This window comes from Tympanuchus pallidicinctus, unplaced genomic scaffold (genome assembly GCF_026119805.1).
Source record: "Tympanuchus pallidicinctus isolate F22 unplaced genomic scaffold, pur_lepc_1.0 scaffold16, whole genome shotgun sequence".
NCBI lineage: Eukaryota > Metazoa > Chordata > Aves > Galliformes > Phasianidae > Tympanuchus > Tympanuchus pallidicinctus.
The window spans coordinates 12,148,987-12,175,888 of NW_026294679.1; the positions used below are offsets into that span (position 1 = coordinate 12,148,987).

At 57.3% G+C, this 26,902-nt stretch overlaps 1 protein-coding gene across 1 annotated transcript; it reads right to left on the reverse strand.

Annotated features, from left to right (window-relative positions):
- Nucleotides 1-4,655: 4,655 nt before the first annotated feature.
- On the reverse strand, nucleotides 4,656-25,095 carry TRIM8 (tripartite motif containing 8). Its single transcript, XM_052677273.1, has 7 exons — nucleotides 23,995-25,095; nucleotides 22,918-23,566; nucleotides 7,608-7,703; nucleotides 7,239-7,472; nucleotides 6,715-6,746; nucleotides 6,285-6,400; nucleotides 4,656-6,014 (listed from the first exon to the last, which is right to left on the reverse strand). Exons 2-7 carry the CDS (start codon nucleotides 23,485-23,487, stop codon nucleotides 5,407-5,409), a joined length of 1,656 nt encoding a protein of 551 aa, XP_052533233.1. The 5' UTR covers nucleotides 23,488-23,566; nucleotides 23,995-25,095; the 3' UTR covers nucleotides 4,656-5,406.
- Between the last annotated feature and the right edge of the window lie 1,807 nt (nucleotides 25,096-26,902).

A 26,902-nucleotide genomic window follows, 5' to 3' on the forward strand; every position in this document is an offset into this window, starting at 1 on the left:
ATCTGACTGTCTGTCTGTTCCAGCTATCTGTCCCTCTATCTGCCTGTCCACCCGTCAGTCTGCCTGTCTGTCCACCCCTCTGTCTGTCCATCCGTCTGTCCATGTACCGCCTCCTCTGCTTTCCCTCCGTCTCACAAGAGGAATGAGGCGGCTGCCTGTGCTGGAACCACTCAGATTTTGGAAGAACACTTTTTCCATCGGATTTTTGTTCATCCAAAAACTATCATAGCAGCGAGGAAGCGAGGATGGTGCGCTTCGAGAGCAGCATATTGTCTCCAAAGTCATTTTGTAGGTTAAAAAAAGTGTGTGTGTCATGGAACTCGCTCCCTGCTGATCTGGCAGGAAAATTAGCAGGGAAAAAAGCAAAGCAGAGAACAGTTTGGTTTTGGTTCAGCGTGACCGAGTTCAGAGGGAGTTTTGAGAGTGAGGCGAGTTCCGGCTCCACTTCTTTCCAACCGATGTGACTCACTGCGCCAGGACGGCCCCATCGCGGGGAGCTGCTGGGGCCCGACCCGAGGATGGGCCGCAGGACAGCTCAGCTCTGCAGTGTGCCTTGGGCCAGGGGGTCCCCGCACCCAGACTGCAATGGGGACGGCGCCCCACGGGGTGCTGCGTGTGGGGGAGCTGCCCCGCGGTGCCCTGTGCTGCTGAATGGGGCATTGAGCAGCACAGCTGGTGCGGGGGGGTGAGGGGGCCACAGTTGCTCCTGACACTTTTGCCTCTGAATGTGGTGATAAACTCCCTTTCCCGATTAGCGTTGATCCCTCTGCCTCCAAAACAGTTGGCCCTAATGAACATACGGCCCAACAGCTGTAAGCGGTTATACATATGCATGGATATATATATTTATCCCCCCCCAAGCCCATCCATATATACTGGAGATCACAGCTGTTGCTATTCTTCCTTGCAATGCAGATCAGACGCTCTCTCTCTTTGGAGTCTTACTTGACCTATTTTGCAGGCGCAAGATTTTTTGTGATGATGATTTCCCCAGTTGGTGCTTTTGATTCCGCCTGAAACATCTTGATTGAAGGCAAACAATGGCAGCTCCGGCAGCCGGCAGCGCCCCGCACCCACGCGCCGCCCTGGCAGCAGCCACGCTGGGGACCATGGGGACAGCATGGGGACAGCATGGGGACAGCATGGGGACGTGGGGACGTGGGGACGTGGGACAGGACGAGGGAACATCTGGGATTCCGGGACAGGGGATGGGACAAGTGCACACTGAGGACATTGGGGATGTGGAGACATGGGATGTGGGATATGACAAGGGGATGTGGGCGACATGGGGATCCAGGGGATGAGAGACGGGACAAGGGGACACTGGGGACATAGAGACAGCTGGGACTTGGGATGGGACAAGAGGACGCTCCCCAGCAGCCATTTTACAGAATCACAGAATTGTAGGGGTTGGAAGGGACCTCCAGAGATCATCGAGTCCAACCCCCCTGCCAAAGCAGGTTCCCTACAGCAGGTCGCACAGGTGGGCATCCAAGCAGGTCTTGAACATCTCCAGAGAAGGAGACTCCTGTCACAACTCCTATGCTGCCCCCTCCTTGTGCCCAGCAGGCCCCCGCACCTGGTGTCCCCATCCCCTGCTACCTCCCAGATGTCACTTGCTTGGCCCCCAGCCCCTTCTCACCTGCCAGCCCCAAAATCTGCAAACGAAGCTGGCTTTCCTCGGTGTGGAGACTGGGCCCCATGGTGACATCCCTTGGTGTGGAGGTAGGTACCTGTGATGACCTCCATTGGCGTGGAGGTGAGTACCTGTGGTGAGCCCCATTGGCGTGGAGATGAGGCCCTATTTTGACCTTCCTTGATGTGGAGACAGGGACTCTTGGAGCCAAGGACCGCACCTATGTCATTGCAGCAATGCTCTCAGCACCCTCCAGGCAATGGGGTCCCTCAAAGCCCATTCCCCAGGACCAGCCACCAGTCCCATCTCAGTGTGGGCTTTGAAGTCCAGCAGGAGCCTCCCACAGCCCTGTGGACCCCCTTGGCCACCCCCCAGAGAGGGACCCTACAGTGGCCACATCCCAGCGTGGAGGATCGCCTGGCCAGGAATGCACAAAGCCATTATTTGTTGGCTTTTACATTGGGTGAGCATCCTTCATCCCTGTTTCTACAGCAACTGGGAAGTTCCTGTCCTGGCCCGGATGGAGGGCATGAAGTGGCTGAGGGGGAGTCAGGGTGGGGGGAGACAGAAAAAAGGTTCTGAGGGCAGAAGGAACGCTGCGTGGCCCCGGTGTGGGCATGGTGAAGGGGGAACAACCCCGAAACTGCACTGCTCTTAGAAAACCCAGTGAGCCTACAGCGCTTTATCTTCCACAGCGCGTCTCTTCATTTATTCATTATGAGATAATATCCAGATCTGGCTAATTAATATTCCTGCATATTTTCCAAGGGCTGATGAGGTATCTTAAAAACATCTCTCCAAGATGGGCTTTCATATTTATAAGGTTGATGCGCAAACTTAAATTGACGGCGTCTAAATATACTCCTCATGTTTAAGCATGGGGCCACGTTCCCAGGGGCGATGGGGGGTTTTGGGGGGTCCTCAGCTCAAAAAGGCTGCTGGAAGCCACACTGTGATATGGTGGCACCTGTCCTTCCACGGGGATAAGGGGTTTCCATCTGATGGCACTGAGTGCTGCACCTGGGCTGGGTCTGGGGTCCCCAAACCACTGGACTATGGATGCCAGAGCATGGTTGTGCTGAAATCCTTTTAAAGGTTAAAAAAAGGAATTATGGCAAACGGGGAGCTTGCTGTGCATTCACTCTCATTATGCTGATTGTCATTTAGTTGTATGCAAAAGGTGGAGGAGGCTCCCATTGACACAGTGGAGCCCCAGTGGGGGTATGTCCCTAAAGCTGGAGGAAGCGTTGCTGGGGACCTGACCCCATCGCTACCACAGCCCCAGAACTGCACCCTTCCTGGGGCTGAGCTGGAAATGAAGCACTGACCCCATGATGTGCCAACGGACAGGGGACAACCCAAGCGTTGGTGCCACCTCTCCCCTCACCACTCCACCAGATGTGTGTGCCTGGCCCCAGCTGTTTCCCATCAGCCTCCCCCGGCCCCATGATCCTTTCTCCACCCAGCCCCATGTCCTTCATCAGACACCAATTTGGTCCGGTCCAGCTGCTCATTTTTCTTTCTGCCGTGTCACATGTTTTCACCCAGCTCCCAATCCATCTCCTTCCATTCACAACTTGAGCTGTTTATGGATGGCCCCCACTCACCCCCTCCTCCTCTCCCCCTCAGATAGAGCCATTCATCAGCAGAACCTCTCAGCACTGGACTTACCCCTTTGGTCCCACTGCCTCCACGAGGCCACCACGTCCCCACATACCATCAAACAGTTCCAGTGCAGGGGTTTTGTCAGAGGCAGGGGGTTTGTACTGAGGCTCAGTGCAGCGTTTGGGGCTCCAACGAGGCATGGGGACAGGTGGGGACATGTCCCAGAGCCCTGTCTATAGGCAACAGGTGCCTTAATGCCCACAGCTGCACAGAGGAGGAGGATGAGGACAGCTGGGAGAGTAAAAAAAAAAAAAAAGCAGAGAAACCCAATCCTGAAAAGAATGGCAGAAATCCCTGAATGCCTCCAGAAAGCCCCATTTTTCCCTGGATAGGCCCCTTTGGCCTCCATTCCACTCCATTGGCTGCAGTGGCCTCTCCATTCCTCTCTGCTGGCCCCACTGACCTCCATTCCCCTCTGCTGGCCTCCATTTCCCTCTATTGGCCTCCATTCCCTTCTATTACCCCAGTTTTCCCCTGGATTAGCCCCATTGGCCTCCATCTCCCTCTATTGGACTCTATTCCCCTCTGTTGGCCTCCATTTCCCTCTATTGCCCTAATTTTCCCCTGTATTGGCCTCAGTGGCCTTCATTCCCCGCTGCTGGCTTCCATTCCCCTCTATTGCCCCAACAGAGGCTGCTCCTCTTTTTCCCGTGAATTAGCCCCATTGGATTCCATTCCCCTCTGTTGGCTTCCATTCCCCTATATTGCCCCAGGTTTCCCCCGGATTGGCCCCACTGGCTTCCATTCCCCTCCACCAGCCTCCACTGCCCTGAAAGAGCAGCTCAGCCCCTCACGACATCATTTCCTCATCCTTCCCACAGGGCTGGGGCCGTGCCGTGCCCATTCCTGCCGCAGGCAGCAAAGCCGCCGTCCCCATCCTCGTCCCTGTGCCGCCACAATGGCGATTGTTCCAGAGGCCGCGGGCAGGACGCGGCCCCGCGCCTGACTCACATCCTCACGGGCTGGGAGGGTCGCCCCTCCAGCATCCCCCTGGGAGATGAACCCAGAAGGGAACCGCGGCCCTGCGGGGCACGTTGGGGTCTGGGCTGCCTCGGGGTCTCGCGTCCCAAGCCCAGTGCTGCTCCTCCCCAAAACCCGGAGCCCCGCGGAGCCGCACCGGGCAGAGCGCAGCAGAGCGAGGCGGTTGCACTAAGTGATCACATTTATTTGAATATTTGTGTGTGTGTGTGTGTGTGCGTGTGTGTGTGTTCTAAAATTGGTTACAGAATAAATACCTGTGCCTTATAGCAGGAAGTCCACTTTTTTTTATACAAAGTGCTTGTTACAGGAAGTTGCATCAGCGATACGCGGGGGGTGCATTTGGCAACGCTTCCCCTCCTGAAAACTAGAACAGTTTTTGTTGTTGTTGTTGTTTTATTAATTATTATTATTTATTCGTGGTTTTTTTTCTTTTCCCTTTTTTTTTTTGTTTTTTTTTTGTTTGTTTGTTTGTTTTTTGTGCATTAAATTTCCTGCCATTGTGTATTTACAAATCTCTGAAAGGAGAGGGGGAAAAAAAAAACAACAAATCAAACCAAAACCAACCAACGCCGAGACGTGTGAGAGGTGGTGGCCTTTAACGCAAAAAAAATCAGCCTTTAAAAAAAAAATAAAAGTAACAAACCCAAAATCTACACGTATCATTTCATACTGAATCAATGATAGGTTTTTTTTTTTTTTTTTTCTTTCATTTTGAAAAGGGAAAAAGAAAGGTCGGGAAAAGGGGGAAAGTGAACCAAACCAAAAGAATAACTGCAAGGAGCGGGAGCAGAGAAGGTGCCATTGTCCCTTCGGAGTGTCGGCAGCGAGCGAGGGCAACGCGCCCAACGCAGATCCCCATCCACTGCTTCTCCTTAATTCCCCCCTCATCTTTTCTGGCAAGGGGCAGGAGGGACGTTCCGAAATTAAATTAAAAAGAATGGAAAGGAAATAAGCATTATTATTTCTTTCAAAAATGAAAATATAAAGGAGATGAGAGACAAACCCTCCCCAAAATCCTGGAGGGGCGCGAGGCGCAAGGACGCTGGGTTTGATTCGAAAGCAAAGAAAACCAACAAAAGCCCAAACGAAGCACAACTCCTCTCTCCGACGCGCCGTCCGCCGGGTTAACTGGTGACGTAGTGTTTGGCCGAGGGCTGGCCGTACACCCTATAGAAATCCTGCCGGCCGTGCTGCTGGGACGCATCAATCCAATCCCGCACGGCAAGTCCCGGCAGCGACTGGGGCACGGCGGGCGCGGGCGGCAGCGGGTGGGAGTACTCCTGTGAGGAGACTGTCCAGGGGAAGTGCCCCGAGCGTGGGTAGGGCTGATGCCCGCTGTGGTTGGACACCGAGGAACAGTAACAGTTGTCCACCGAGCAGACGAGGATTTTGCGCCCGCCGTACTGCGAGAGCACGGACTGCTGAGATGACGTGGTGTTGGGGTAGTGAGATGGGTTGAAGACGGAGCCCGAGTGCACCGGCTGCGGGCCGCTGGGAAGTCCTACAATGTGCTGCGTGGAGCTACAAGGCACCATGGCTTGTGCGGACTGCCCCTCGCCGGCCGACGCGCCCTGGCTCATGTACTGGCTGGCCACAGTCCCGGACGATGGCTCGAGGAAGCTGCCCTCGGGGAAGGCAGTGGAGTGCTTGCGCTTCTCCGCGCCGGAGTTGCTGACGGTGCACGGGTACATGGGGATGCTCTGCAGGAAGGGGACGGGGGTGCTCAGGGGACCTGCGGAGGGAACAGGAGGGTGGGACCACGTCAGGACGCCATCCCGACAGCCCTGGATCCGCAGGCAAAGCAAGGCATCACCCCAGCGTGCATCCTTCCCACAAAGCCACAGCGTGCCTTCACAGCATCTCCGTGTCTTAATCCGGACCACAGAGGGTCCCTGCAGCCCAACAGTTCTCCCCGCCATCTCTTGCTGGGACCTACAGGATGCCCAGTGCTGGATGCGGGAGGCAGCCAAGCCCTTTTCCCCAGTGCTTCAACCTCACCCACCTTCCAGCAGCTTCCTGAGCTGCTTCTCCTTCTTGGCGATCTCGTTCAAGAAGAGCTTAGAGTTGAGGTGGCCAATTTTGGGTGGAGGCAGGCTGCCACCAGTACAGTTCTGGGTCCTGTTGAGACAGAGGCAGAGAAGAGGTGAGGGACAAAACACACACAGCGGTGTGTGTCCACGTTCCCCCCACCAGGCTCCTTTCCCCACCCTCTCCGGAGCTGGATTTCTTCCCCAGGAGCTGCTCCCATCCATTATCCCTAGGCCCCTCCCCAGTGGCCTGTCAGGGCAACTCCAGCACTGCCAGCCCAGCTCACTCTGGAGATGGAGAGGGAAACAGAGGCCCTGCAGCACCCCCAGCTCTGCTCTATCTCCATAGGTCATGCTGCTGCACCTCAAACAGCCCCCTTCTCCAAACGCGCTCGCTTCACTCACCTGTCCATTAGGATTTTCACGGACTTGGTGTTCTAGGAAGGGAAGGAGAAGCCCTGGTCAGTGAGGACAGTCCTCATCCCAGCATCCATCTCCCTACTGATGTCAATTTCCGTATCTCCCCAGGAGGGGACACAAGGCCCAGGTGTCTGTGGCCAGGGCAAGAGGATGCCTCCGCATCCCATGGATGCAAGAAGTGCTGGCCCAGAGTGTTCCTGACCGTCTTACACTCCTGGTAGACACACCAGAGCCAGCAAGGGACCAGGAGGTGGTAGAGCCACCTGGTCCTTGAGCATCCCACCACCTTCCCCATCTGGGTGACCATAGATTTCGCTGGGCCCAGGAGGGGCACTGAGTTCCAAACCCCTTTTGTACCCTCTGCGCCAATCCCACTGGGCGCCACTGAACCCACTAGAGATGTTGGCTGCTCCACCAGACCAGCGTCCCCAATCTCTCATTGTGAGCCAGGCCTCCCCACCACCAAACCTGGCCCGTGGCCACCTCCCATCTCAGCACAGGGTTCTCACCTTCATGAAATTGATATCCTCAGTTTTGTCAAACATGACCTGGACAGAGCTGAGGAGCTTCTTGGCCTCCTGCATGCGCTCATTGAGATGCAGGACCTGGGCTGCGTTCTCATTGCAGAATTTGGCCTGGGCCTTGTCCAGGATCTCCATGGTCTTCCGCAAGTCTTCGTCCAAGATCTGGTGCATCTTCTCATACTGCAGGCGCACCTCATCCTTCAGCTGGCTCACTTTCTCCTGGGGGATGGCAGCAGTCAGCCCCTTGGCAGCCCCAAACCCCTGTGACCCTGCAGGACCCAGATCCTTCCCCATCGCCACCCCACTGCCCACCCCACTCCCACGGGGTGCCGGCCTTGGTGCTGGCCCCGTTACCTCCACCAGCCGCTTGTCAGACTCCAGCTTGTAGAGCTGCTCCTCAATGTCCTGCTCCCGCTCCTCCAGCCGGTCCTGCTGCTTCATCAGCATCTTCTGCAGGGGAAGAAAAGAGGAGCAGCCGTCAGAGCCGAGCTCTGGGATCACATCAGAGCAAAGCTGAACTCCTCCTGGGCTCTCACCCCAGGATGCCCACATGAAGCTCTAAGGGCTGGGAACCTTGATTTGTGTCCCCTGGATAAAGGCAGCCCCATGAGTACATTTCAGCACTCGTTTTAGTCCCAGCCAAGTCCTGGGGGCACACATGGAAGGATTCATCTCCCGCTATGGAAGGTACCACTTGGATGCCCATCACCCACCCCCAGCGTCCGCCGTGAGCCATCCTCATCCCTCCCGCACACCCCACGCCACGCCACATCGTTTCTCCCATCCCCACTGCTGTGACAAGCCTCAGAGCCAGTGTCAGTGTAATCAGGAGGGACAGAGAGAGGAGGCACCGAGCTGCGTTACCCCGGGGCTGGGCCCCAGCAAGGACCAAAGAACTGGGACAGAACGCCATCGGGGTGAGCCCCGGCCCCATGAAGGATCCTGACCCCCAGCACAGAGGGGCTCTGGCAGTGGGGGTGAGACGGGCAGAAAGCAGCAGCAAGGATGAGTTTCGAGGGGATTATTGCTATTATAAACCGCCACTCGGGGATTTATAATCAAGTAATTAATTCCTGGACGAGGTGGGAGGGGGAGGGCGGCAGAAGCGCTGCCGGGATTAATTGCGTTGTGGGGAAACGCTGTCACCTCCAACTCCGCTCGGAGCAGGAACTGGAAGCCTTCTCCATCCTGTTGTTTTCCTTAAGGGCTGAGGCACCTCCACCCTGGCCACATGGCAGAGCCATCGCCCCAAAAGCAGCGCTCGCTGCTAATAATAATGAGGAGCTAAAAAAACCCCCATCCTCCTGCTCACAGCTGTGTGCCACAGTGCCCGTGTGTGTGATCCCACACTGCGCAGACAGACGCATGGATGTGGCCATGGGGACACCGCCAGCCCCAGGATGTGATGATGCTGCAGGGACTGATGGACCGAGCTGCACTTGGCGCACACTGTCAGCTCCATCCCACCTGTGCCTGGGATTGGGAGCTTCTCATCCACAGCCACTGAAACTCAACCAGGACACGTGGGTACAAATTGCCCTTTTGGCACTGAGGGGTGAAATCTCATTGTCTCTGCAGCACAGGCCGAATTCCTTCAATATTTTGAAAAGGAAAATATATCCCTTTCCCTTCCATCCCCTCCCAAATCTGGTATTTCTGAAGTCATGAACTCCTCCTCCAGGATCAGAATTTCTCAGGGTAATTTCTCATATTTCATGCATGACCTTGGTGCTGGGATGGCTGCAGCTCTCTCTGCGCACATTCTCCCTGCACGAGCCCTTCCCAGGCTCCAAGCAGCTCCAACTCACGTTCTGAGGCACGGAAGGTGCCAGGGGCCCTCCGGCTGTGGGGTTTGGAGGAGCCTTTCAGACCCATGAGGATTGGCCTTCCTCAATCACAAATCTGTTATCTCCAACGACAGTTATAAATGGAATTCCCCAGAATGGAGGAATATTGTATTTCAGTGTCAACAGATGTGAAGTAATGTGACAAATTAATTAATGTATTAATCTGTGGTCGGGCTGTTCTACCCCAGTCCAATAAGTTCCAAGTGAGGCAGTGCTGGCCGCTGGATGCCAGCTTGTTCTGACAGAATTATATGGGATCTCGCCCCTTTTTCATGGAAAAAAAAAACCAAAAAAACAGCAGAAACAGCTGAGACCCAAGAGCAGAATCAACAAAGGTGCAGCAAGAAATTAAGGCCGGGGCAGAGCTTGTGCCATGGTGACAGCTCCGATGATGTAGGGTCACCGCGTGGCTCCAGGCCACAGCCAGGAAATAAGTAAGAAATACTTCTAAAGCCCCAGCCTGTGGAGGTTGGGGTGTGGGAGGGAGCAGAAACCCTGCAGCTGCCTGGGACCAGGCACATCCCTCCCAGCATCCCCCTCCCGTGGCCCTGGGCTGTCCCCCCACCACCAAAGCGCAGCCACCGCCTGAATGGGGACATTGTGCGCCGCCACCGGAAGGACGGGACGGTGGGAGTGGGGCAGGACGGGTGAGGAGGAGGAGGAGGAGGAAGGTGGGACGGGAGCGGAGGAGGACAAACGCTTTCCTCAGGAATTGCTCCAGCCACCTGCAGCAGAGCGCAGGACCTGCATCAAGGGCGCCCATTGAGGAGCATCCCGGCACGGAGCTGCGCGGGGCTGGAGCTGGGCCTGAGGTCGCCCTGCTGAATGCTAATGGGCAAAGAGCCGGCGGCAGGGAGGGACGCGCAGACATAGTCACCCGGCCTCACACCCACTGACTGATTTTCTAAGAAAAACCCACATGCAGAGCTATTCTGGTCCATCCTGAGGATGTCCCCTGGCGCTGAAGCATCATGGGCAGAGCCCACACATCTCCCAAAAAAAGGAGATCCTTCAAATCCAGCCAAGCAGAGGGAGCCCCCCACAGATCTGGGAACCTCACAGACCCCGGGAGTCTCACGCTGATTGCTGGGCACACACAGCTCTTGCAAAGCCCCACAGCACTCTCAGGAGCTGATTGCCTTACAGAGACAGGAAGGAAATGTTTGCTGCTGGGGTTTCATCTTGCACACACTTACAGTAAGTGGGGTGAGGGGCTCAGGATGGAGCACCAGGTCTCCCCCACTGCCCTGAGTGTGTGGGGTTTTGCTTTTCTCATGCTGCTCCCTGTGCAGAACTGGGGCTGCTTGATCTCTGGTAGGGCAGAAGAGCTGCCTGGGATATCCAGAGCTGGGAGCACCAGAGAGCCCTTTGCTCACACCAAGCAATCCCATGCCACCTCCTTGGAAGGCCCTGAGCACTTCGGGAGGAGAAAACAGAGGACAGAACCCCAGTTCCTATCTCCTGTAATCACCCCAGCACTCCATGCCCCATCCCCACTGCCCACTCCAGCAGGGGCTGCAGCCAGGTGCTCTACCCAGCCACAACCCACTGGTGTGGGGACATGCTGGTGTCCCTGGCCCTGGGGCTGAGCCTGTCCTATAGAATGCTCTTCCCCCTGTTTATAGGTGCTGCAAGGAAAAGCTTGTGAGCAGGGGGAAACCAGGAGGCCTAGCACAGCAGAGGCTGGCAGCAGGATACTGGACGCTGGGAAATGGGGACCTATTCTCGGTCCAGTAGCGACCTTCAGAAGGACCTTGAGGCCATCCATTTGCCTCCCCAGCCCCTGCTTCCTCCTGCTGCAGGGATTATTTGGGGCTCTGCCTTCTGTCCAGCCACACCAGCAGGGAGCCAGGTGACACTTCCCTGGTGTCAGGGGGTGGGGACAATCCAGCTCCTGGCCATGCAGCACAGCTCCCAGCTCCTGCTTCCACTCCTTTAGACCCCAGCTTCCTCCAAGCATGCAGCAAGCATCCTCCGGGATGAAAGTTTCTATCAGTTCAGATGGAAGTTGTGGGGGCCCTAACCTTCTTTTTTCCCTCTTCAGTTTCCCATTTCATAGAGGCAGCCCCAACAGGAGGTTGTAACTTGGTCATATCACAAAGCCCTGCCCTTCACACCAGCCCTCTATCACGCTTCTGTGCTGTATCATCCACGAGTTGTTCCTTCCATAATCGCCATGAAGAAACTAGCAGGCTTTGGCAGCACCCCCAGTCCTGCCTCCATCTGCTGCCATCCCACTCGCCCCCAGTGGATCCCAACACCCTCCAGGCTGCTGTGTGCTGCAGCCCAGCGCTGTCCCAGGCTGTCCTGGTGCGATGCCTTTGTCTTCAATGCAACCACCCCATGTAAACCTACTGCCACCGCCCAGCAGCCAGCCTACCCCCATCTGCAGCCCCTGTGCAATTGAGAAACCCGCACTCCTTCTTCCAAATAAACATCTCGGATTCAAGATCCAGCTGGCCTGTGTGATCTCAGAGCATTCTCCCCGCAGGACTGAAATGCAGCCAGCCTCTCCCTCCCTCCTGCTGAAGGCTGAGCTGCCTCTCCCCTGCCCAAAGACCTCTGCTCGACGTAAGCCTGCAAGGTCTGAGCCCTCAGCCACAGCCCCTGGTCCTCCTCTTGTCCTGTGGCTCAGTGAGGCAGGCAGGGGCTGACCCTGCTCCCTGGGACCAGCCAAGGACTTGGACCCAGATGGAAAGCACTCAGGTATCTCCTGCAGTGCTAGCCATCTGGCAGGTGGCTCCCATGTCCCAGCTGCACGGATGTCCATCAGTGACAACCCACGGCCACATGCCCCACCATCGTCCACTGGAACAGAGGTGACAACCCACAGCCATGTGCCCCGCCATTGTGTGGAGGTGACAACCCATGGCCACGTGCTCCATCACTGCCCAGTCTGGGGTCGTGGAACCGAGGGGCCTGGCTGTGCCATGGCACAGAGCTCCTCTCTGGCAGCATGAGGGAGAGATCTCCACTTTCATTCCAAGGCAGTGACTTTTTTCCTCCTAACCGATGCAGTTAAACTTCCAACTGCTCAAGGCTATTCTAATTTGTACTGGTGAGTTAAATCAACACCAACAAGGGCAGAACAGGTTTACGTGCACCTCGGTTACTGGCTTGCACCAACCAGAGCACAGCTACGTTTCTCCAGGCAGCTTTTTTTTTTTCTAATAAAGATAAGAGGGCACTTATTTCTTTTGTGCACCTCCGACTGAGAAATGGAGACTGAAAGTGACTTGGGAGTCAACGCCTTGCGGCAAGTCAAGGTGACTTACGAGCCGATGGGCTGCGTCCGGAGAGCTCTGCAAAAATGCAGATCAACTAACAAGATCTACAAAACCTGTTAGGGGCTTAGAGGCTGCTTAGTGCTGCGAGGAGCCCACGGGGACGGGCTGGGCGTAGGGCCATGGCGATCTCAGTGGCTGGGTCAAGGAGGAGGACCCCATTTCTCCTGGAAACGACGCGTCCGAACAGGCACCTCTGCAGCACCCCACTGCTGGGCTCCGTGTGCTGAGCATCGCGGTGTGACACCCCAGACACCCCCACGTTGCCTCCTCGCAGGGAAGCCACTGAGTTTTCTCCCCCCACCCCATCTTTGCAAGGCGGTGGCTGTTGAGAATCCGAGAGCCCGGATTCTAATCTTTATGAATCCCGTAGTCAGAGCGTGCTGAACAGCAGCCCAGCAACACCAGATGTTCAAACAAAGCTGCCAACCGACAGCTGTCTGCAGCTTGCAGCGTGTTTTTACTTTAAAATGCAAAATGATACCAATCTATATTAAAAGAGAGACATTCGGAGCCGGGCGATAGCAGCTGAAGCCGCGGATATTGCTCTTTCACGCAGGGTGTGGCAGCGGGAGGAAATATCTCAGAAACTACTGCTTAAGCCGCCCTCCCAGCCCCCCAAATCCTGGCCTCTTTCCTAATGGGAAAGAGCCTCACGTTACTGCCTGAGTGCCGTGAATGTACCAGTGCGTGTCCAAACAAGCCAGCAGAAAGAAAAATGCGGCGTGAACAAACACGGACTAAAGAAGGGTGCCAGAATGAATCCAGAGCCGCACCTGGCTGTGAGCGCAGCGGGGACGGGGCAGCGCTCACTGCACGCGATGCAGAGCGAGGGATGCAGGGATCGGCCCCGGCACCGCCTGCCCTCGCACCCTGCCGTCATCCAGCACAGGGAGCAGAGCCCCCGCGAGGAAAGCGAGGGATGGACACAAAGTCTGTGGACACAGGAGCTGGGAGGTGGCAGGGCCTGGGCAAGGCTCAGCCCTCGTGGCTCGCAGGGATGGAGCAAAGAGGGCTCAGCCAAACGTGACGTCCCATCTCCCCGCCAGCCGCGCTCGCAGGAAATCCATGGGATCAGTCCCAGCGCCGCCTCATTGTGCTCCGAGCTGCGGCAGCATGAATGAATCACGCTCCTCGACGTGACACCCAGCTCCCAGCAACGTCCTCGGGATCAAAATATTTACATTGCAAATGAGTAAGAATAGGACCAAATCCCCTCCCCGGCTCGGTGACACAGAAGGGCCGAGCTGAGGGCTGGCGGAGCAGAAAAGCATAGAACCATTTGAGTAGGAAGGGACCTGTATCCAGTCCCATTCCCCTGCAGTGAACAGGGACACCTACAGCTCCATCAGGTGCTCAGAGACCCTCCAGTCTGACCTTGGGTGTCTCCAGGGTTGGGGCAGCCAGCACCTCTCTGGGCAACTTCTGCCAGTGCCTCACCGTCCTTACTGTAAAAGACTGATCCTTGTATCCAGTCTGGAGCAAGAGGCAGGGACCTGGGCTCTGCAGCACAGTGATGCCGGACCAGAGGGGACCACACATCCCACAGCCCCACACTCCCCTTGGGGAGCACCCAGCCAGCTGAGCCTTGTGTGCACGTGACACGACTGTAACCAAAGAGATGCATGGAGCCCTGGGGCAGCCCAAGGAGAGGCAAGCCCCTGGCTCCCTCAGCACACAGCCCACTCCCCAGCTCCCTGCGCTCCCTGTTTCGCCCCCGGCACAGCACGGTGTCAGCAGGCATTACTTCACAGCACCAGGCTTCCTGGCGGGGAGTGGGAGGAAGGGGAAGAGGAGCCCAGGGCAAAGGCAGCCGGCACCTCCAGCTCCCAGCGTGCAGGGCAGCACGGCCCCTTCTCCTTTCATTGCCCTTGACTTTGGGAAGGAATAGAAACATCCTATTTCCGAGCCTGAGCATGGCAAAGGATTGCACACCCATTGAAGGACGCACAGGAAAAAGGGCCAGGAGTTTATACCAATCTGTTCTTGCAAATAAATGAATTCAACCTGCTCCACTGTGGTGAGCTGCTGCCCACATGGGAAGGTGACCCCAAAACCAGCGCCTCGAAATGTGACCATGTGCTCTGAATGCCCATCACTGCCCATGTGCATCTGGCCTTGGTTAATAAACAAAAGCAGGTAAAACCAACGGATCCACGCGAAGTCACTAGCCACCAGCACTTCCAAATTCCTCTCTCTGATTCCATCCTCAAAACCACGCGTCTTTACAAGGAGGCACCCAGAGCCTCACCACGCAGCCTTGCCACCTCTTTCCCTGCAGCCCCAATCCACCCCAGCACCTAATAGCCCCGCACACCAGCCCCATGCTGGCTTGCTTTTGTCTTCCCCACATGCCCAGCTCACAGGGCTAGGGGACAGGGTGCCACAGGGGACCTGCTCGATGTCAGATGCATTGCTGGGGAGGGGGCTTGGATGCAGCCCCCACTGTGCTCCTTCAACATGCTGACTGCTGCTCCTGGGAGGATGCCTGTCATTGGTTTTTAATCTCGCCTGATTACGGGCCAGCCTCTGACATTATCGATCTCTGGCCCCCAAGGTGTCATCTATCTTCCAGATCTGATGGGAGATGAGAGCCTGGCAGCTCGGACTCGGCCAGCTCCATTCTTCCCAGGAGCAAGGACCTGCTCTGCTCCCTGCCAGTGTCGCCAGCCTGCACGAGCTGTGCGAGACGCCCAGCCTCCAGCCCCAGACAAGAGGGATTTTGCTGGCTGCCCTCTCTCCATGTAAGCGCTGCAGAGCTGGACAAAGCAGAGCAGCCCTGAGGAAATCTGAGGGCAGATGGACCTGGCATTTGATCTGCAGACTCAAAGCCTTGCTCCTCGTGTCCCCAGCACATCAGCAGCACTTTATCAAGCCTGGCAGCCCAAGGTGCCTCCAGCACCCGCCGCTTCTCTCTTTCACTTTCATTATCCTCTTTTAAAGGGGATGCAGTGGAGCACAAAGGTTAAGGGATGTGCCGGAGCCACGCAGGATGGGCAGTGCACAGCGTGCAGCCAGAGGAGCCATTTCCAGCTGGGGCTGTGCTGCCATTTTCTAGAGAGGCAGGTCCAGCCCCAAGATCTCGTGCCCACTAGAAAACCCATGCACTGCTTGGGGTATGTGACAGCTTCTCCTTACCTGCACACCACAACTCAGGGTCCACGCCCCGTGGGCTCCCACTACCGCACATCCTCCAGCTACCAGTCCCAGCTCCAGGGAAAGCACAATGCCTCCCTCAAATTCCTGTGCTGTGATGACACATGACTGCGGGCAGTGTGAAGGTTGTCTGCTCGGATGCTTCTCGTCGTTCTCTCCAGCAAAGCTCAGCCTTGCATTCTGGGAAGGAGGAATGTTTTCCAAGGAAGCTCCAGCTCGAACACGTAGATGACAGTTTTGCTTCTGCTTGTTGCCTCGGTATTATTTATTAGATGACTGCAAAAGCACCTCAATAAACAGTGATCAACGCTGCATGTGCTAGCAGATACCAGGAGCCACAAGCAGATCTCAGGGAGAACCAAGGGCAGAAGCACTGGGGTAAGGGCAGCCCGTGGGGTCCCTGCCCAGCAAGGTCCTGCGGGCTGTGCATACGCTTAGGGCGGTGAGTAGGAGCAATTTCCATCCCACCAAAAGGCTACAAAAGCCAGGGCTCAAGGACTGTCCATAGTTTTGCCCATTGGACTCACAGCCTTGATGGATGATGGGTTTGGAGAGGGGTGGCCTTCGCAGGATGCACAGGGCTTCACTTCCGGTCCCCTGCCTGGATGCCCCAGCAAGCTGAGACAGGAACAGAACACAACCCCAGAAAGTGTCCCCATTCCATCTCGGGGCAGATCCTGCCCCTATCCCACATCGCGCCCCTCTGTGACAGACACACAGCTCACAGAAGGAGAGCTGCAGTAACCCCCCCCAGATCCAGCTACCCCCACCATCATAGGGCCCCACAGCATCAAGGGAAGGAGGGATGGGGGGGAGCAGCCCCCTCCCCAAAGGGACAACACAGAGCTGGGGACTGCATGGCATATTTCTTCCACTCCATCCACCAAGAGCCCCCCATGGAGGGGCTTCTGCTGGCAGAGCTGGGTGTACCAGGACAGAGAACAAAGGGAGGCACCCGCACCCCCATCCCTTTGTCTGAGCACAGAGGAGTTTCACCTGCAGGGAAAGCCTGCTCCCACCCAACAGCCGACAGATACGGGTGGGGAAAGGGATGCAGCCCCCTCCAGCAGGAGGGTACGGAGCCCAAGGACATGGCAGCGTATACCTGAAAGCTCCTTCCAGGCCCCCCCCACCTCTCCCAGCATCCAGGAGCAAAAACCCAAGAGCCTGCAGTGCTGCCACAGAAATAGCTGCCCACCCCCAGAATGATCGATACTGGTCTGCGTGTGGCCCAGCACCAAAGCCCAGAGCTCAGCTCCAGCACTGGGAGCAACAGCGGGGCTGCGGGGGTTGGAGCCACACAATAACCAGCTGAAGCTGCTGTACAGCAGGGAAACTGCCCCTCCATTGGGATACGGGCCTCCAGCACTGGGACGGAGCTCCCAGGTCACCCACCAGGAGACCAGGACCAGGGGGATGCAGTGCAACGGGGAGGGGGGAGAGGGGCAGCCCAGCACCGCGTCCTGCAGCCGGCTGGCCTGACAGCGTGCACTCATATTTCAGAGAGACACAGCCATCCGGAACGTCACTCCCTGCCAACTGCCTCATCTGGAGCCATCCGCAGCTCTCTTGTTTGCAACCCGCGCCGGAGCCACCCCCCTAGAGCAGGCACAGAGCAGGGAGCTGAGACAGGAGAGGTACAGGGAGAGAGAGAGTGCGGAGAGGGGGAGAAAAGGCAGAGGAATTAAATCACTTGCTGCTAATTTATGTATTTTCTGGCAGTTGTGGTGCACCGGACCAGCAAACGGAGCGTTTTGAGAGCGTGGTATGCAGGAGCCACGGCTCCAGAACAGCAGGGCGCTGCTCTGAGACAGAGACTTTGCTCCTGTCACCACCACAGGCACATCACAAGGCAGAGAGCAGGCAGGCACGGTCCCCTGGTGAGAAGGGGCCAGAGCTGCCCTTATCAGGAAGGATCCAGCACTGGGAACCTCTTCCCGGAGTTCATCTGGAGGACAGATGTAACATCTCTTGCGTGCATCCAGCATCTCGTGCTTGCAAACAACCGCCCATCCCTCCATGTTTGGGAGCAGGCATCTCCTCCCATTCCCAACCACGGTGCCTTCAGCCCTCCTGGGCAGGAAAGAGCTGGGTACCTCTACCAGACCTCCTCCTATGGATGATGGGAAGGGGAGGACATCCCTTGCCCGTGTCCCACAAACCCCACAGCTCCCTGTAGCATCTGCCCCATCTTCCCTACCAGCAAATGGAGCTTCAATTGTGTACTGCAATTGAAGCTCAAACAAACCCAAGCTCTGGCTCCATCAAGCCACCCCCTTCCTGCAACAAGCCAGCACCTCCCAAGCCTGCAGGCTGCGATGAATGCAGCAACTTGACAAAGTCACCAGCCACTGCTACAGATCTGCAGCATTTCAGTTTTTCCCCCCAAGAAAAAAGCAAGGCCAGACCAGATTCTGCCCCAGAGCCTGCGTGGCAAAGCAGCATCTAGCTCCAAGTGCTTATTTATAAATCTGTACATACATGTACATTTGAATTCTGACAGAATTAATTCTGGCATCCAGCTAATTCAAAGCATTCCTCCCCCATCACACTACTGTTGCAGGCCAGCCCAGCACAGAAGCTGATTATAAAATACTGCACTAGCCAGGCATTTCTGCAAAGCCCTGTGCTATTGAGCATTCAGCCTTCCCTTGCTTGGCTATTTCATTGTTTCGGTGTCGATCCCTCCTCTCTTGCCCTGTGTTTCCTGGTTACTTTTGTCCCTGCTCTGGAAGCACTGCTGCTCTCAGCCCCATTTCAGGGTCAGATTTAAAATAAAAAAAAATTACAAGAAATTAAAGAGAAGGAAAGAAAAATTACCCCAGCATACCAAGATTTCCAGCAAACAGATAAGTAACCAGCAAAAATAGCAAAAATACAGCAGCGTGCAGGCAGAGCTGGGGACTGAAGCCCGTCGCCTTCCTGCACAGCGTAGCGGAGAAATCCCTGTGTGGTCACACGCTGTCCCCTCAAACAGAGCGCAGAGAGGTCAGGGCAGCCAGCAATGTAAGAGCTTCTTTATTCTTGGGCAGTTGCATGGATCAGATCGCTTGTGCCCTTTGTGAGCCATGGAAATCTGCCTCCTCCTCCTCCGGCCCCCCGGAGCTCTGCTCCCCTTGGGAAGGGGCAGGGGCCTGTCAGCATGGGCTCCCGGGCACCACCGCGGCTCTGGGACGGCTTGCGGTCAGTGCTTTAGCAGAGCCACGGGAGGGGAAGAGGAGGTTCCCCGTGTTCCCTGGCTCCCAAGAGGCTGAGGAATGGGAAGAACCATAGAATCATTCATCGGAAAAGACCTCTAAGATCGACCATCAACCCACCCCATGGCCACCAAGCCACGTCCCCCAGTGCTACATCTCTACCCCTGCACCCCTGGCTCGAGCCCTTCAGATGACTGCCTCCTTCCCCCTCCTACCCCGCTCCTCATCAGCACCCATCCACACAGCACTTTCCACTGTGGGAAGACAGCATCCCTTGGCACGGCCCCTCCTCCTCTTCACCTCCTTCCTCCCACTGCAGGCAGTGGATGCCTGTGTCCCCCACCTCCTCTGCCAATTCTTGGGTGACTGTGCAGACAACTTGTGGCTGCGGGTCTAAAGCAAGCAACTGCTGGGGACTTGACAGGCTACAGGCAAGGGAAGTGCTCAAGCTCAGCAAGAAAAAGCCCTGCATCCAAACGCCAGGAGAGGCAAATGCTGGTTTCACCTCAAAGACCTGCACAGCCCCTATTCAGCAGGGCCTACCATGGGGACCGGGTATGTTCAGAGAGCTCTGAGGAGTGCCTGCCAGGCACCACAACACTCAATTCACACCAGAGAACTCGGGTCCTTGCACTCACAGTGCCTCCGTGGGCTGCATGCCACGCTCCTCATAAACAACTCATCTGGAAAATAAGTGAGCCCATAAAAATCCACCCCATAGCAAGTCACCAAACCTGTTCCGGAGTAAATCGACCTACAGCAGCTCAAGCCTGCGGCGGAGCCAACCACACGGCCCCAGCACTAGGGCTTGCTGGGTGCCATCTCTGCACCCATGGCACAGAGGGGAGCATGGGGATGGGACAAGGGACACGCACACTGCCAGGTGCCTCTGGTGTCAGAGCCAGACACCCTGCAGAGCTGGCTCCCAAACCTCCCGCAGGTCATGGCGCGTCCGCCTCCTCTTCGTTCTGACGTGCTGGAGTTTTCAGAAGGCAGCGGGATTTTCTCCCGACTTCCCACACGGTGCAAGAAGCAAGGTCAGGGGGAAGCTGCCTCTGAGCCTTGAAATGTTACCAAAGCAGGAGCAGAGCCCCCAGCCAATCCCTTCCACCAACAGCACCTCCAGCAGCAGTATAACCAACCACATCCCACACAATGGTGGGACAATCGCAGCAGTACCCAGCAAACATTCGGGTAAGCCCCTTTCACACGTCCTTCTTTGGCTGCTGCCTTCCCACTTGTGCTCCTGTCTTGGTGCTGGGCAAACAAAAATACTTAGGGGGCACCCTCCTCCGACTGGGGGAACTTCCCAATTTCAATCCAGGAGAAGGTCCCCCATGCCCTGGTTTGGGAGGTAAATGGCTTCTGCAGCAAAGATGGAAGGAAAAAATGTTTCGTTTCAAGACCTCGACACAAACACCACGTCAAGAAGCATGAAAAGAGGGTGGGTTGTCAGCATGGGGTTTTTTTTTTCCTCTTTAAGCACTACAAAAACAGGAAACAAAGGAGAAAACATCTCACGGGGGGGGGGGGGGGGAAGGGGAGGTAGGCGCTGATACGCCCACAAAAGCAAGATTAACCACATATTTTATTTACTGCTTGCGTTACGCTTGCACCTTTGGGTTCACCCAGCTGTGAGCCAGGGCTCAGCAGGTCCACGATGCTGGGCGCCACGCGAGCTCAGGAAGCACTGGGTCTGCTCCCCAAAGGGCTCCAAGCGCCCGCCTGCCCGGCACAAAGCCCCCTGAGGTGGGCTGCAGGGAACAATGACGACAGAGGGCACTGCAGCCTCCCGGCCCCCGGGGCCGCCTCTGCCACTGGGTCAATCCCACGCCCGTAACCCGCGTGCCAGACACCGGGCGGAGGATGAGGCTCTGAGCCTCCAAACTTTGACTCACTTCTCAGTTACGAGCTTCCCAGAGGCGCGCACGGAACAAATCTCTCAGGGCCACTTGCTGGCAGGGACGCGCGATGCTCCAGGAGTGCATCCCCCAGTGTGGAGCCAGCCAGCAGCCCGGAATCTCATGCCGACATCGGCGCACAGGCAGCCATCGCCGCTGAGCGCACAAGGGATGGGGACACGCACGTGGCCCAGTTTGGGGCTGATGTAGCTACACTCTTGGTCCATGAGAATAGGGAGCCATAGCAGGGACACTACTGCTACCCCATTCCCCATCTCGGGGCTGAACACCCAACGGTGAGAAGAGACAAGCTGATCACTGCGGGGATGGGAAATAAAGATAAGGCAGTAATGGAGGTTCTAAGGGATTTGGCCAAGGTCACACCGTAAGTCTGTGGCTTTACTACACAGACCCTTCACCACCCAGCCGCACATCCTCAGATTTTACAGCAGGGCCAAAATTTGGCCTTGCTTTCTGCCAGGTCGTTTGGAACACCAACATCCAGCCCTAACGACGGCACAGCAACAGGAAAATGCAGAAAGCAAGGATCGATGAGATCAAAGCGTCCTGGAAAAGGACCTGGAAAAACACTCCAGGTCCCCATCCCTGCCCGCCGGGGTGGATCCCCCACCCTGCCAGGGAGACCAAAACCATTCCCTATAAATAGAAGCAGAACAGCCCTTCTCCGTCAGCCTGCCTGGGTCCTTCCCCTCCCAGCGCGTGTGGCACCTCCACGGAGGTCTCTGGTTTTCCCCCAAAAAACCTTGAGAGGAAAATAACCTTCCTGTGAGCTCAGGCTGGGAGCCGCTCCCCCACCCCCCCCGCAGGCCTGGCCATCCAATTGGAAAGTAATTATACTGCAATTTTTATTTATGACTCCTTTTTTTTTTTTTTTATTGCTAAATGGTGACTCATTTTGGCAACATTAAAATACACAGGAAATCATCCCCATTTTACAGTAATCACCATTCAATTCATTGTTAAATATTTATTTGTCGGACGAGCGCCGGGGCCCTCCAGAAGGGTCGAGGTGGGCGGGGGGCACCAGGGTGACAGCGAGGCTGTGTGATACCCCTCAGGGTGTGGAGCCGTGGTGAAAGCCTCTGCCAGATGGCCCAGCCACAGGCACGGCCGACTCACTTTCCCCAAACCCAACGCCTCCCGCTGCCGCAGGGACTGGGGGCAGGCCCCCGCCGCCCCTTCATCCTGATCAGAAAAAGCACTATTTGGCCAAAACCCAACCCTGGGCCCCCCGGAGCAAGAAGCCACATCTCTGCTGAATGCCTAACACGGAGCTCATCCGGTGCCGGCCATACAGGAGGAAGGGGAGGACGGTGGGAAGAGCCGGGCTCTGACATTCACCAGCCTTACAATGGCCAGGACCACGTCCCTGTCGCACAGCGGCTTTGTCATCCCGGAGTCGGGTGCCTGGATCCGCATTTCGGGGCTCCTCACCCCCTGCCCCCCTACACACACCACCACCCACTGTCAAATTTTAATGCATGTCACCAAACAGCCGCCAGCTGACTCTGAACCACGGCAGGGCTGAAATCTCCAATCGCCTCCTCCTCAGTACCGGGACCCCCACCCAGTACCAAGGGGACACCAAGGGCCCAGCAGACCCCCACGGGAGGCCCCATCCTTGCAATTTGGCCTTCCCCACCGTGCCCGGCCAAGCCACGATCTAACATGTCTGCTCCTGCCGACTTCCTCCTGGCTGCCCCAGTGCTGCAGAGGGCACTGGCAAAGCTCTACAACAACAGGCTGCGGCGTTGGCCAGGAGGATGACTTTTGGGTAGATGCTACGCACACATGAGCCTGTTGGGAAACAAACATGGCACGCCACAGATCCAGGAGGCAGAGGAAGAATCCCCAGCTGAGAACCACCATGAAGAGGCTCCTGCCCAACACAGCCTCTACAATGGTGGGGAACCTCCTCAAGCTCTCCCCAGTGGTCTCGCAGCACGGTGGGCTCAGAACACCCAGCGCCTCCTCAACCCTCCCAAGGTGGCCGCATAGCACGGTGGGCTCCGGATCACTACCCCAGCACCTCCTATGGAGCACAGTGGCCAGACCTCGAGCACGGCGGTCAAATGACCACCCAGTGCACCCACCGTGGCTGCTCCACGGGGTGGAGACCGCCACCGCGTCTCGCACGGGGACCACGATCTCACGTGTGGTGGCCAACCAACCTCCAAGACACGCATCCCACCCACGGACGCTCCGCTGGGCGGAGATCATGGCGACATCTCATGGGCCTCAGCGGACACGGGACTCACCCTGATCTCATTGCGCCGGATCTCCACATCGCAGACCGAGTGTCCCTGGTGGGCCCCGCTGTAGTAGCAGCAGAACTGGCAGACGGCCACCTGCTCGGCCTCGCAGTGGTACAGGCGGTAGGCATTGTGCTGGGGGCAGCTCCAGGCCCGCACGTCGTCCGCCTCCACCAGGAGGTGCCCACGGGCCGTGGAGGGCTGCTGCAGGTGGGTCTGGACGTGGGACTGGCAGCACGGGGCCTCGCACCTCAAGCAGATCTTCTGTGCGGGCAGCGGCGGGCCCCGGCGGCAGAAGACGCAGTGCAAGACAGAGGGAGGCTTCTCCAGGTTGAGAGAGTTGAACTTCTCCACGATGTTGGTGAGCTTCAGGTTCTTCTCCAGGTTGGGCTTCTGGTTGTACGCCTGGTTGCACTCCGGACAGCGCACCAAGCCCGTCTCCTTGGCCCACGCCTCTCCGATGCAGCCCCGGCAGAAGTTGTGCTTGCAGGGGAGCTGGACGGGCTCCACGAAGACGTGCAGGCAGATGGGGCAGATGAGCTCCTCCTCAAAACAGTTCTTCCAGTTCTCGGCCATCGCTGCCGGCGCTCGCTGGCGGCTCTCCCCACCAAATGTCTCAGTTGGGTCTACAGACGGGCACCGGGGTCGCGTCGCCCTGCAACGGGAAGCGTTGGGGTGAACGGCCAGGCTCCCCTCCGCCCCACGGAGCTCAAAACCGAGGGCACGAGGAGCCACGGGGCAGCACTCGAGGAATCTCGAGCGAGAAAACGCCACGGAACGGCTTCAGTCGGGGGGGACCCCAGAGCTCATCCAGCTCCAAGCCCCTGCTGTGGGCTGGGTGCCGACCAGCAGATCAGGGACCAGGACCCGATCCAAGCCGGCCTTGAACGCCTCCGGGGACGGGGCCATAGCTGTGGCGTTCGGTTAAAAACGCAAACAGTTTAAAAAAAAAAAACAAAAAAGAAAAAAAAAAAGCCAACAAGCCAGCAATGCGATATTGGAGGATTTACAGCCCAAAGTCTTAAGAGCCCCCAGCAGCAACGGGGCTCCTCTCAGCTGTATGCAGGGTGAATCAAAACTTACCGAAGGTTGAAAGAAATCCATACAAAATCCAGCGCCGGGCTCCGCGTTCCATATAAAGCTCCGAAATTCAGCGCTCCGGGTTTGATTTTTCGTTCCTTGGGTTCGCCGCCGACATTCAATATTTTAAAGGGACTTCTGTCGCCCCCACCCCCCCCCCCAGCTGACTACAGCAGAGCGGCTGGGCTGCCTCCGGGCTTTATCCCGGCTTTCTCCGCGATGCGAGCTCGGAATCGGAGTCTTTTAAAGGAGAAAGATCAAAGGGTTAAGATCCAAAACGGGAAAAGGAGGAAGACTGGGCAAATTGAGAAAAAAAAAAAAAAAAAATAACAGCGACGATGACGACGGTGAAATAACAATAATTAAAAAAAAAAGCCAACAAAAACCCACGAATTCTCTCCGCAGCCCCAAAGGTTTGCAGCAAAAATGAAGAAAAATAATAAGAAGAGGGGGCAAAAAGACAAGAGAGGATAAAAAACGAGGGGAAAAAACCCTCTCGGCTGCTTCGGAATTGTGAGGTGGTGAATGGGAGAGCTGAGCGGAGGACAGGCCAACCATTCAGGCGCTGCCTCCGTTCATAAATAGGAATGAAAAAGAAAATGGGTTTCGCAAAGGGAGGGAGGGGAGAGCCCCAAATCAACCTGCCGGGGTTCTCACGGGGGGCCGCGTCCTCTTCGGAGAGAGGCAAAAAAAGACCGGAGGGGCTCCGAGCGGGGCTGCCCTGCTCCCCCGCCCCGGAACAATGCGCCGAGCGGGCGGGGGTCGCGGCGGGGCCGGGGGCTGAGCGGAGCGGAGCGGGGCCGGAGCGTGCGGTTCCGGGCGAGTCAGCCCTCAGCCATTTTGCGCTGCCCTATTGGAGAGCGGAGCGGAGGCGCAGGGAAACGCAAAAAAAAAAAAAAGAAAAAAAAAAGAAAAAAAAAAAAGAAGAGCCCGACCCCCCCCACCCGGCCCCCCCTCCTGTCGGAAGAATGTCGCCTCTCCGCCGCGCTCTGCCCCCGCCCCGCCGGGGGCTGCGGGCTCCGTCCCCGTGTCCCCGCGTCCCGTCGGGGCCGCTCAGCAGAGCCCCCCGCGGCCGCCCCCGCCGCCTCCTGCCATCTTGCGCTGCCCGGCGGCCCCACGCCCGGCCTTCCTCCCGCCGCCCCCGGGAGGCGGCCGCGGCCGGGGGGGGCGCGGATCCCCGGGAGCTGCGGGGTTGGGGCGAGTGGGGGGGGGTTGAGGGTTGGGGGAGAGCGGGGCGGCGCCTCGGAGCTGCGCGGCTCAGCCCCGGCGCTGGGGGCCCGGAGGGGCGGCCATGGGGGCGGCGGCCGCGGGGAGAGAGCGACCGGGGGCGGGGGGAGGCGGGCGCGTCCCGCCCCGGAGCCGCAGCCGCTGAGTGCCGGTGGGGCCGCCGGGCGCCGCCGCCACCGCCTCGGAGCCGCCCCGCGCTGCGCTGCGGTGGGAGCCGGCCCGGCCCGGCCCGCCCAGCCACGCGTCACCGCGCTCCGCCCCGACGCTGGGCGGCGCTGCCTTAAAGCGGCCGTGGCCGTGCGGGGCCCACCGCGGTGTGCGGGGACGGAGGCCGTGGTGGGGGTGGGAATAGAGGTGATAATTGGGTCGGCGTGGAAGCGCAGGTGGGTCGGGATGGAGGTGGGCACGGGAATGGGTATTCGGTTAGGATTGAGATGGGAATCGGACGGAGATGGGAATGGGGTTCAGACAGGAATGGAGATAGGAGTGGGAAGGGCGAAGGGAGAAGGGAATGGGGATGAGGATGAGAAAATGGGAGGCAAGGGGAGATGGTGTTGGAACGGGGATACAGATGGGATGGGAGGGAATGGAGGTGGAGAGAGGAATGGTGTTTGGATTGAGATGCAGATGCAACGGGATGGAGATGAGAATGGGATTTGGGTGGGGATGGTGATGAGATAGAAATGGAGTGGGAATGACATAGGGTTGGGGATAATATGGAGATGGAAATGCGAACGGAGATGGGGATACAGACGCACACAGTGTACAGAGATACACTCAGATGCAGATGTGGGTAACAGCTGCCTCAAGGGAGGACAGCTCACTGGGGCCTGTCCTTTTGCTCTTCCAAAGTGAAGGCTGTCCCTGCCACTGTTGCACCGAGCTGCACACCTCAGCACCACCATCATCCCAGAGACTCCCAGTCCCACCTCTGGTGACATGCAGGACATCCCAACCAGCAATCAGCAATGCAGGCCAGGGCCCAGCTGGCACATAGCCTGGCCCTACTGCCTGCCTGGTGCATGGGTAGTTGGGCTCCAGGGAGGGGTCCCACCCCTTGTCAGGTTGGGGCCGGGTGCTCCCGATGCCAGCAGCAGCCATTTGTCCCATGGGGTCCCTCTGCAGCCGGCTGTCCCCCTGACAGCTCTCTCACCAAATGGCTCTGCAGCTGTTGTGCGGGATGTGGTGCATCCGGCCCCAAACGCGCAGGGAATAAAGCATGTGGCTGGTGTTAACCCATTTCCCACCGGTGAGGAGGTCACAAAAGACTTCAAACTGGTTGGCAGGGATAGAGCAGGACTTCCTAACTGCAGCCATGGACCCACGGACCTGTCTAGAGCCCTCAGATCTCAATGGCCCCAGTGATGAATCAACCCTCTCCCTGCTGCATAGTGAGCATCCTGCAGTACACCCCGGCTCAGATGGTCGGAGTTTTTCTGTGCGTTCCTTTTCAGGACGCCTCTGCCAAGAGGCAGAGTGATGGGTATCAGCTCCCCTCAGCTTTATTTAGATTTGGGGTCTCCTGTCCTACTTCTCTGCCTATCTCTTTCTCCTCTCACGTCGATGGGAAACATTTTGGGATGGGGAACATCCCTACCTAGGTTTACAATATGCCTACACACCGCACTCCTGAGATTTCCTCTGAGCCACGATAAAAACCAACATTGTGAATGACAAAACCTAC

What these genes read in the sequence shown, in the direction of transcription:
- TRIM8 (XM_052677273.1), bottom strand. Translation starts at nt 23,487, where the DNA reads ATGGCCGAGAACTGGAAGAACTGTTTTGAGGAGGAGCTCATCTGCCCC. An exon ending in CTGACAAGCGGCTGGTGGAG is followed by an intron (nt 7,473 to 7,607) that starts GTAACGGGGCCA and finishes GCCATCCCCCAG; the next exon opens with GAGAAAGTGAGCCAGCTGAA. An exon ending in AGGATATCAATTTCATGAAG is followed by an intron (nt 6,747 to 7,238) that starts GTGAGAACCCTG and finishes TTCCCTTCCTAG; the next exon opens with AACACCAAGTCCGTGAAAAT.